Genomic DNA, 11,806 nt, shown 5'->3' on the forward strand with positions numbered 1-11,806 from the left:
ATGAATATGTGCATCTTTAACCTAACTATATATATCTAAATTGCTCTCGAAAGTGGATTGATCCGATTTAAGCTCCCATGAGCAGTATATGAGCTTCTCCTGTTTCACATCCATACCCGCATTTGGTATCATCAGACTTTCTGGTAGGATGAAATGCTAGCTCATTTTGGTTATGATTTGCATCTCTCTGATTACAAGTGAATTAAAAGTGAACTCGAGCATTTTTTTTTTTTTTTTTTTATGAGATGGAGTCTCGCTCTGTCACCCAGGCTGGAGTGCAGTGGCCGGATCTCAGCTCATTGCAAGCTCCGCCTCCCGGGTTTAGGCCATTCTCCTGTCTCAGCCTCCCGAGTAGGTGGAACTACAGGCGTCCGCCACCTCGCCCAGCTGGTTTTTTGTATTGTTTAGTAGAGACGGGGTACACCGCGTTAGCCAGGATGGTCTCGATCTCCTGACCTTGTGATCCACCCGTCTCGGCCTCCCAAAGTGCTGGGAATACAGGCTTGAGCCACCGCGCCCGGCCAAGTTTCTTCTTCTGTAGCTTGCCTATTCCCATCTTTTGTCTGTTTTGCTTTTGTGTTGTCTTTATTCGACGTAAAATTTTCCTTTGCAGATTGTGTGAAATAGGTATTTAATTTTAGTTTTTTTCATATGATTAATGAGTTTTTCCAACACCAATCGTTGGAAAGTTTGTCCTTTCCCCACCAATTTGTAATGTTGTATACAGTTTCCATGCATAAATGTTTTCATTTTGCAACTCTATTTGATGCTATTGATTTATTTTCCTATCCCTGCATCAATACCACAGTCTTTATTATCACATAAAGCTTAATTATAATACACTTTCTAAGATGGTAGGAAAAACTCCTTTACCTTGTTCTTTTTCTTTAAAAGCATCTCTTTGTATAAATTTCAGAAGTCATTTGCCAAAGCTCTGGAACGATTTGCACTGGAATTACAATGAATTCAGAGTTTAATTGGGGGAGAATGGACATTTTTACAGTATTGAATTTTCCAATGAGCAAAGTATATCTCTGCATTTATGTAGGTCTTCTTTCATCTCTTTCAATTAGTTTCGTAATTGTTTTCTAAAAGGTCCCTGACATTTTTTTGTTGTTGTTAGTTTTAGTCCTAAGAATCTTAAGTGTTTTGGTGCTGTTATGTTGATATATGTAGATGCAGTTCAGTTTTTTAAAACTCTATTGTTCTAATAATTTATTGATTCTCTAGATTTTCTATGCTAATTGTGATAGTTGGTAACTTGTGAATTGTTGTAATATAGTTTCTGTCTTTTCAATATTTATATCTTTCTTGTTTTACTTGTCTTACCGCTGTGACTTGAACTTCCAGTACAATGATGAATATAAATTGTGATAACAGGTTTCCATGGATGGTTCTTGACTTTAAAAGTAATACTTATAATAATTCACAAGTAAGTATCCTGTTTGTATAAGGTTTTGGAAGACAACCTTTATCAGATTAAGGAAGTTCCGTTTTATTCCAAGAGCTTTTGTTTTGTTTTAATCATGATGAGTATTATCTGTTCTGGTATGGACTATCAATTTTTGCATTTATTTTCATAATTGAGATTACCTCTGAACTTCCTTTACATTCTTTCTTTGTCTGATTGTGGCATAAAGAATACACTAATTACATAAATTATATTTGAAGGCATTCTGTCTTTTTCTGTTATCTGGAGCAGTATAAAATAGGATAATCAACTTGTTGAAGGTTTGATAGAACTTTACTGAGAAAATCTAGGTCTGATAGTATTTGTAGAGGAAGAATTTTTACCTTTGAATCAACATTTTAAAAGTTAAAAGTCTATTCAGGGCTGGGCGCAATGGCTCACACCTGTAATTTCAGCACTTTGGAAAGCCAAAGAGGGAGGATCACTTGAGGCCAGGAGTTCAAGACCAGCCTGGCCAACATAGAGAAACCCTGTCTTTACTAAAAATACAAAGCCGGGCGTGGTGGTGCACAACTGTAATCCCAGCTACCTGGGTGTCTGAGGCAGGAAAATCTCTTGAACCTGGGAGGCAGAGGTTGCAATGAGCCGAGATCGTGCCACTGCACTCCAGCCTGGGCGATAAAGCAAGACTGTCCTCCCCACCCCAACAAAAAAAAAGTCTATTCCGGCCTTCTATGAGTAAGTTTTGATCAATTATGTTTTTCTAGGAACATTTTCTATTTCATCTATATTTTCAAATTGATTGATGTAATGGCTTATAGCATTCTCTCAGTATGTCAGTTTCTGCTTCACCTGTCGTTATGTCCCTTTTCTCGATCCCAGTATTGCTTCTTTGTGCCTTGTCTCTTATGTTCTAATTAGTCGTGCCAGAAGTATGTCTATCTTGTTAAACTGTTTTTAAAAACTGACTTTTGTTTTCATTGATCTTTGTTTTCTATATCATCAGTTTTCCACTCTGTATTTCCTTCCTCTGCTTTCTTTGAGTTTACATTGTTCTCTTTATTAATAAATCTTAAGTTGATGCTACCTCACTAATTTTACTTTTTCTGTTTTTTCCTTTTTTTTTCTTCTTTATCAATGTGACCATGTAAGGCTATCAATTTCCCTCTAAGAACACCTTCAGCTTCAGCCTACAAGTTTTGATATATATATATGTTCATTATTTTTCAGTTACAAGAATTGCTCATTTACATTATTACTTCTTTCTCTTTTTTTTTTTTTTTTTTTAATTTTTTTTAAATTAACCCTGTGTTTGAGACAGGGTCTCACTGTGTTGCCCAGGCTGGAGTTCAGTAGTGCAGTCATGGCTCACTATAGCCTTGACCTCCTGGGCTCAAGCAATCCTCCCACCTCAGCTTCCTAAGTAGCTGGGACTACAGGTGTGCACCACCATACCTGGCCAATTTTCGTATATTTTGTAGAGGTGAAGTCTCACCACATTGCTTAGGCTGGCCTTGAAGTGGTCTCAAGTGGTTGTCCGGCCTCAGCCTCCCAAAGTGCTGGGATTACAGGCATGAGCCACTGCACCTGGCCTATCAGGTAGCCTATTACTTCTTTTTTTGACATGAGAATTATTATTATTATTTAGACAGAATCTTGCTCTATTTCCAGACTGGAGTACAGTGGTGCAATCTCAGCTCACTGCAACCTCCACCTCCTGGGGTCAAGCGATTCTCCTGCCCCAGCCTCCTGAGTAGCTGGGATTATAGGCACGTGCCACCACACCCAGCTAATTTTTGTATTTTTAGTAGAGACGGGGTGTTTCACCATGTTGGCCAGGATGGTCTCGATCTCCTGACCTTGTGATTTGCCTGCCTTAGCCTCCCAAAGTGTTGGGATTACAGGCGTGAGCCACCGTACCTGGCAGACATGAGAATTATTTAAAAGCATATTTTAATTATGAAAAAATGTCCAAGATCCACAATGAATTTTGACACTCAGAGTCAAAATTTTCAAAATTTTGCCAAATTTATAAGTGTGTATTTTTAAATTTCCAAATGTGTGGAGTTTGTAGTTATCCCTTTTTGTTAACTTTGTTAATGATGTCTAACTTAATGATAGTATGTTCAGAGATCATCCTATGTATGGTGTTATTTCTTTGTTATTTGTTAAGATTTTTTTCTTGTGGCATTCTATGTGATTTTTATAAATGTGTCATGTGTGCTTGGAAAGAATAGAATTTATCTAATTATTTGTTGCAAGGTTCTATATATGTTCATTTGATAAAGTTTGTTAATTGTGTTTTCAAACATTTGTATCTTTTCTAATTTTTGTCTGCTTTATATATCAGTCACTGAGAAGGGATGTTACAATCTCCCGCATGCTTGTTGATTTGTCATTTTTTCCTTGTAGTTCAAAATGTAGATGTTTTTAAAGTTTGTTGTTTGTAGGGGGACAGTGTCAGAGTCAGATTTTACATAGTTTGAAGCTTCCATAATTTTATAGGGGTGGGATGTGGGGGAGATCTTCATAGAAAAAGAATACTAAAAAATCTTACTTGTTCACATTTTATAAAAACATTTGACCAGGAGCATATGTTGCTTCTCCAATGGCCTTGGAAAGGGCTCACACAAGTGAATGTCCCTACAGCTGATGCTTCTTTAGCTTCATAGTAAATATAACATTGCCACTGGTATATCAGGATAAAGGAAAATAATCCCCCCTCATTCCAGATTCTATTTTGGAAACTACTTCTGTAGTAAACACACACTGGACTCTTAAGGGTATTTAAATAGTTCTTTACATAAAGCCATCAGTGATAAATCCAAACCCTATGCAGTCAGCAGGTAGAAAAGTAGGCATTGTGCCACTAACCCATTCCTTTCATCCCCTTTCAGGCCACAAGAGCACAGAGTTTCACAGTTCAAATCTTCCAGGTGTCCCTGGTTGAAGACTCCCACCTTTCTTCTGGCTAGTCTGCTCTCTTCTCCCCGCAGTCCCTTTCTCTTTTAACTCATCCCTTTTCTAATGTCTTTAACCTCTCTCCTATTTTCCAGAATGTGCCACTTCTTCATCAAAAATCAAGTTCTTTCATGTGTTTAGCAAATTGCAGAACCTTGCACTGGGCTCCAGATCAAGTTCCTCTTTCTTCAGTCTAGATTCTCCCATTGGATACAGGAGAGAAGTAAGCTTTAGCTTACCTGAGTAGGGGAGGAGAGAAGGGTAAAAGTATTCACTCTGGACTACAATACACCTTTTCTCTAGGTAGCTCAAAACTAATCTTGAACACATACCTGTCTTGTTCCAAAACCCTTCATGTGGTCTGCAAGGGATTACTATATCTACCACTAAGGGAACTCGAACAGCACCTGTCCCCACCCATATTTAATATTACAACATCCTCATCTATTAAATTAACAATTTGAAGAACATCTTGCCCTAATTTCTAGGGTTCTTCATTGGCTATAAAGTGAAGGTTTAGAAAAATGGGGACAACAAGAAAATTAAGGTTTTTTTTGACATGTTGAGTTTGAAGTGTCTATGGTACGTCTAGATGCAGATGTTTAGTAATCAGCTGAAAATATAAATCTAGAGCTCATGAGAGAGGCCAAGATGGCTGACTAAGCTAAAGAGCATTGACATGTAAATGGTCTTTCATCTGGAAGCATGGGTAAAGTTGCCCTGAGGAGAGTGTTTAAAGTGAGAGGAAATCCTGGGCAATACAGCAAAACCCTGTCTCTACAAAAAAAAAAAAAAAAAGAGAGAGAGAAAGAAAACTGGGCATGGTGGCACACACCTGTAATCCCAACTACTTGAAAGGCTGAGGCGGAAGAATTGCTTAAGCCCAGGAGTTTGTGGCTGCAGTGAGCTATGAGCACACCAATGCACTCCAGCCTGGGCTACAGAGTGAGACCCTGTTTCTAAAATAAATAAGTGACAAGAAGACTAGCAGAGAATTGTTGGGAACAAAAGCCTTAGGGAACTGGGAAAAAGAGGAGCCTGCAGAGACAACTGAGGCCCACTGGGATATCAGAGATGAATCAGTAATGTGAGTAGACTAATAACAACAAACATATACTATTTAAAATGTGCCAGTGCTATTTTAAGTGCTTTACAAATATTAATTCATTCAAATCTTACAATAGCCCTTTGAAGCAAACACCATTACTATCTCCATTGTGAAGATAATGAAGCAGAAGGATAGAAAGCTTACATAATCTTGACAGATTACAAACAGAATACTGTTTTAAGCCAGTGTTCAGAATTAGGCATTCTGACTCCAGAGCCTGTACCTTTAACCACTTCACTATATTCTCTCTCAAGAAGCTAAGTAAGAAGACAATTTTAAGAGGAATATAGTCATTGATGTTAAAAGAAAAACCTTCAACAAATTAAATTTAGTAGAGTTTATCTGAGCAAAGAACAATTCATGAAATGGGCAGCACCCTGAACCAATACAGGTTCAGGGAGCTCCACCCAGCAATGAAGGCAGGCAGTATTTATAGACAGAAAAAGACAGTGACATGCAGAAACAGCTTAATTTTTTTACAGGTCACCATTTGTGTTATGGACATGGTCTAATCAGTTGGCAGCCTGTGATTGGCTGAAGTTCAGCTGCTATGATTGGCTGAGAATCAGCTACCTGTTACAAGAATATCGGCTTAATTCAGTTGCAGTTTGTTTATATACTGAGTTAGTTTTCAGTTCACTGCTTATGAAGGCAGTCATAGGCCAAATTTAATTTAACAGTGTCATTCACTGCTATCAAATGAAATGAGGGCTAAAAAGTATCAACGTGACCAATTTTGAGGTCACTAGTAATCTTAAGAGAGCATTTTTACTGGGTTAGAGTGATAAATTCAAGGCTACTGAAGGGCACACTACACTGTGAATTCTTTGTACTTATATAACATAAAGCATTTTTTGAAGTCTATTTCATTTCTATTTGAAGTCCCACACTGACATCCACATCCTCCAGGGATTTACATTCATTTAAAGGTAAAAGTCAATGAAACTTCATTTTTAAGTCAGTGAAGACTTGAATAGACCTGATTTATTTAACAAGGTACTCTTTAGGTAATAAATTCTTTGGTGTACTACAGTTACTAAACATACATTTAGTGAAGGACATTCACTATCACCTTAATGTGGTAGATCAATACTCCTGTCAATAACAACTAGAATGAATAAGACACAAAAATCTATCTGAAATTTTGCTATATATAACTGCATGGATGAATGCCACAAACATAATGTTGCATTAAAGAGGACAGGCACAAAATAATATAGTCTGTAAGATTCATGTATACAAAATTCTAAAACAGGCACAACTAATCTTTGGAATTAAAAGTGAAGACAATGGTTACCTTTGGTAGAGGGCTGGTTGTGGCATAATTTTTAGGAAGAGGCACAAAAGGCTCTTTCAAGATACTGGCTATATTCTGTCTCTCGATCTGGGGCTGGTTACATAGTTGGGTTCATGTGTTAGTTTCAGTTCTCTAAGAAGGAGATACCAACACAGAATTAAATGTTCAGGGATTTTATTAGGAAAATGCTTGTGTGAGAACGTAGGGAAGGAGTTGGAAAGACTGAGAGAGTGGTCACATGCAAGTCTGACCCTGAGTAAAAGAGGAAGGGAAGATATGTTGGGTGAAAGTATCCTAGAGCACTGTGAAGTCTGGGGAAGATTCAGCAAGGGTGTTGGGGAGTTCTCCAGTCTAAGCTGGCCATCAAGGAAGACCTGTGTCTCTTGGTAACGGGCCTGCCTCAGTATCACAGTCATTGATACTGCAGCCAAGGCCAGAGTGGTCGCAGCCCAGGTATAATAATGAATTGTAGAGCACAGTGGTCAATTAGGCTCCTTGTTATTAGAGGTCAGGAAGATGCATTCTAGTGGTTATCAAAATGTACATCCTAAAAATTCATTGAGCCATACATTTTATTTGTATACTTTCCTGACCACATGTTGTATTTAAAGAAAAAGTTTGTTTTACAGAAGCAATATGTAGTAGATTTGTCATTTTATATTCTAAAAAGCAGAAACATCAGAAAGACTATTTTCACTAGTTAATTGATATTATTTTTATTTAATGCCACTATCATCTGGGATACATTGAAATGATTCCTACTTTTATGTACTGCCATATCAACCCCGTATTACTGTAAAACTCTTGTAAACATGAGCAAATTATATGTTCCAGTCTTATGTGCTTGAGCAGTCCGACTTTTAATAACTGTAAATTGGTAAAAATTTTATAAAATGCCCTGATAATTTCTATGAAAATGTTGAGTGGGAGTCAGGCCAGGCACGGTGGCTCACGCCTGTAATTCCAGCACTTTGGGAGGCCAAAGCGGGCAGATCACAAGGTCAGGAGTTGGAGACCAGCCTGGCCAATATGGTGAAACCCTGTCTCTACTAAAAATACAAAAATTAGCAGGGCATGGTGGTGTGCACCTGTAGTCCCAGCTACTTGGAAGACTGAAGCAGAAGAATCACTTGAACCCAGGAGGTAGATGTTGCAGTGAGCTGATATCGCAACATGGCACTCCAGCCTGGGTGACAGAGCAAGACTCTGTCTCAAAAAAAAAAAAAAAAAAAAGAAGAAAAAAAGAAAATGTCGAGTGGGACTCATATGATGCATAATCCACCTACAGTGGGCTGGGAGAAAACCTCCAATATTAGCAATTAGAAGTAAAGTAAATGATGTACAATTTGTATTTATTTAAATTTGGAGAATTTATCAGAAGTTTGATGGATATGGCAGGGTTTCCTTCCCTAAACCACCATGATTACTGCCATATAAGACATGCTCCAATTTTACAAAGAAAATTTTCTTTGGAAAAGTTAATTAAGGCCAGGCATGGTGGCTCACACCTGTAATCCCAGCACTTTGGGAGCCTGAGGTGGGCGGATCAGGAGGTCAAGAGATTGAGACCATCCTGGCTAACACGGTGACACCCCATCTCTACTAAAAATACAAAAATTAGCTGGGCGTGGTGGTGCATGCCTTTAGTCCCAGCTACTTGGGAGGCAAGGCATGAGAATTGCTTGAATCTGGGAGGCAGAGGTTGCAGTGAGCCAAAATCGCACCACTGCACTCCAGCCTGGTGACAGAGCGAGACACCATCTCAAAAAAAATACATTAAATAAATAAAATAAATTAATACATGTATTGAGGGCCTCATTTTAAAGGTTTTTTTTAATAGGCTGGGCCCAATGGTTCAGACCTGTAATCCCAACACTTTGGGAGGCTGAGATAGGTGGATCGCTTGAGGTCAGGAGTTCAAGACCAGCCTAGCCAACACGATGAAAGCCTGTCTCTTCTCAAAATACAAAAATTACCTGGGCATGGTGGCACACACCTGTAGTCCCAGCTACTTGGGAGGCAGAGGAAGGAGAATCGCTTGAACCCGGGAGGTGGAGGTTGTGGTGAACGGAGATCATGCCACTGCACTCCTGCCTGGGTAACAGAGCAAGACTCTGTCTCAAAAAATAAAAATAAATCAATAAATAAAGTTGGTTTTTTTTTTTCAGATGGAGTCTCGCTCTGTTGCCCAGGCTGGAGTGCAGTGGTGCCATCTCGGCTCACTGCAAGCTCCGCCTCCCAGGTTCAAGCCATTCTCCTGCCTCAGCCTCCCAAGTAGCTGGGACTACAGGCACCCACCACCACGCCTGGCCAATTTTTTTTTTTTTTTTTTAGTAGAAACAGGGTTTCACCATGTTAGCCAGGATGGTCTCGATCTCCTGACCTCGTGATCTGCCCACCTCGGCCTCCCAGAGTGCTGAGATTACAGGCGTGAGCTACCACACCAGGCCATAAAGTTTTTTAAATAAAAGAAAACATTATTTTATTCACATAAATACAGTGCAGAGAATACTGGAATCCAAAGTCAACAATCTTAAGTTCTAGACATGCAGTAATAGTTGACTAAATCCTAAAATAAATATAAACTCCCTTAGCAAAAGAAAATATATTTGTAATGTTGAATATTGGTAGATAACAGGCAGCAGCACATATATTTATTGCTAGAATCCTTATAAGACACATGCTATCAAAACAAATACCAGTAGTAATTTCAGCAAATATCCATAAACAAAAGCATCAACATAATATATGTTTGCATGAAGTTTTGTTTTGTTTTTTTTTGTTTTGTTTTGTTTTGTTTTGTTGAGACAGAGTTTCACTCTTGTTGCCCAGGCTGGAGTTCAATGGCATGATCTCGGCTCACCACAACCTCCACCTCCCAGATTCAAATGATTCTCCTGCCTCAGCCTCCCAAGTAGCTGGGATTACAGGCATGTGCTACCACGCCCAGCTAATTCTGTATTTTTAGTAGAGACGGGGTTTCTCCATGTTGGCCAGGCTGGTCTCAAACTCCCGACCTCAGGTGATCTGCCCAACTTGGCCTCCCAAAGTGTTGGGATTACAGGCGTGAGGCACCGTGCCTGGCCTGCATGAAGTTTTAATAGCCCGTGAAGATGAAAGAGATACATTTTTTAAAGTTGGCACAAAACAAGTGGCAAAATAGGTAATTTTAAGGAATTTCTAAACAAGTAGCTACAAGAAGTGGAGTTTGTTGAGTTTTGGCCACCCATCATACATTTCTGCTCTGTAGCAGGACCTAATTAACTTCTGGATAATTACATCTCCCATCTGTGATACAGTAACAGGGGTCTTCCCTTCCCTAACAGAGTGGGACCGGACCGTGCGTGGCCCATACTAAGCCTGTCAGTCACTGAGGCAACCGTGAGAATGCACTTCACAGAAATCCAACTGCAGGGAGCATAACCCACCAAGGGTCCCAGCTGCTGCCTGCTGAAACCCATGGCCGCATTTACACCAGAGGTCATGCTTTTCCGGGGCTGCTCCCAACCAATGACTAAATGCAGCAGGCCCATTCCTGGGAGAGACAGAACTCTTCTGATGGGTGGCTTTGGTTGGAGAACTCCCCAAGGCCTTTGCCAAAACTTCCTTAGACTGCACAGCCATCTAGGATCTTCCACCCTATCTTCCATCCCTAACTCCTTCATTCAGAGTCAGACTTGTGTTATGATCTGATGATCCTTCTGGTCTTCCCAGCTCCCTTCCACTTCCCCTCACAGGTTTTTCTCCTAAAATGATCCTTGCATGTTAATCCTATCTTGGTGTCTGCCTGCTTCTCAGAGGTCCCAGACTAACACTTATTACCAGCCCACCACACCCAAATTTGGATCATGATCAAAGAGATGAAAAGACTAAAAGCAGTCAAAATTCCTTCCATTCTGGTCATTGTAAAGGAACTAGAAGGTCCCTACTATGAGACAATTCCTCTGAGTTCTGCTTCCTAGGCTTAGTAACTGTCTTTGTATCTGACCTATTCCAAAGCTTGATTCTAAGCCTCTCGTCAATTCCACGAGCTCCTAATAGGCTTCCAGTAAATTCACTCTGACTGAGATTATCCAGAGTCTGTTTCCTTTTTCTTTGTCTTTTCCTTTTTTTTTTTTTTTTGAGACCGAATCTCTGTCGCCTAGGCTGGAGTGCAGTGACGCGATCTCAGCTCACTGCAAGCTCCGCCTCCCGGGTTCACACCATTCTCCTTAGCATCCTGAGTAGCTGGGACTATAGGTGCCCACCACCATAGGTGCACGCCTGGCTAATTTTTGTATTTTTAGTAGAGACAGGGTTTCACCGTGTTAGCCAGGCTGTTCTCGAACCCCTGACCTCAGGTGATCTGCCCGCCTCAGCCTCCCGAAGTGCTGGGATTACAGGTGTGAGCCACCGGGCCTGGCCCAGAGTCTGTTTCTGATGTTTGAAATCAAAGATTCTTACTTGACAGACTCCGGTACACGTAGACTAACAAATATCACAGTTTACAAAAAAAAAAAAAAAAAGTAAAAAGAAAGAAAGAAAAGAAAATGGTAACAAAAAATATAGAAACAGAAAATGTTGAAAAGATTCCCTGCCAGGCATGGGGACTCATGCCTGTCAATCGCTTTGGGAGGCCAAGGTGGGCAGATCACTTGAGCCCAGGAGTTCGAGATCAGCCTGACCAACATGGGGAAACCCTGTCTCTAAAGAAAATACCAAAATTAGCCAGGCGTGGTGGCGTGTGCCTGTAGTCCCAGCTACTCAGAAAGCTGAGGCACGAGAATCACTTCAACCTGGAGACGGAGGTTGCAGTGAGCCAAGATCACACCACTGCACTCCAGCCTGGGCGATAGAGTGACTCTGTCTTAAAAAAGAACAGAAGAGAAGAGATTCCTATGTTGTAACGTTCCTTCATATGTCACACTAGACACTAGTGAGCAAAGAGGAGAAAATTAAGTGAATTTTTTAAAAAGCTGGTATTTCATTCCATGTAGTAGAGTAAAATCAGTCACGAAACATCCAAGAATTAATAAAAGATTTTGATCTT

The 11,806-nt window shown here is 40.0% G+C and overlaps 1 protein-coding gene across 1 annotated transcript; it reads left to right on the plus strand.

The window, feature by feature from the left end:
- Positions 1 to 245: 245 nt before the first annotated feature.
- Positions 246 to 11,559, plus strand: LOC140710165 (protein GVQW1-like). Its single transcript, XM_073011404.1, has 3 exons — positions 246 to 383; positions 9,668 to 9,721; positions 11,033 to 11,559. The coding sequence occupies exons 1-3, from the start codon at positions 246 to 248 to the stop codon at positions 11,195 to 11,197; spliced, it is 357 nt and encodes a 118-aa protein (XP_072867505.1). The 3' UTR covers positions 11,198 to 11,559.
- Positions 11,560 to 11,806: the final 247 nt, after the last annotated feature.

Source organism: Chlorocebus sabaeus, chromosome 25 (assembly GCF_047675955.1).
Source record: "Chlorocebus sabaeus isolate Y175 chromosome 25, mChlSab1.0.hap1, whole genome shotgun sequence".
NCBI classification, from domain to species: Eukaryota; Metazoa; Chordata; class Mammalia; order Primates; family Cercopithecidae; genus Chlorocebus; species Chlorocebus sabaeus.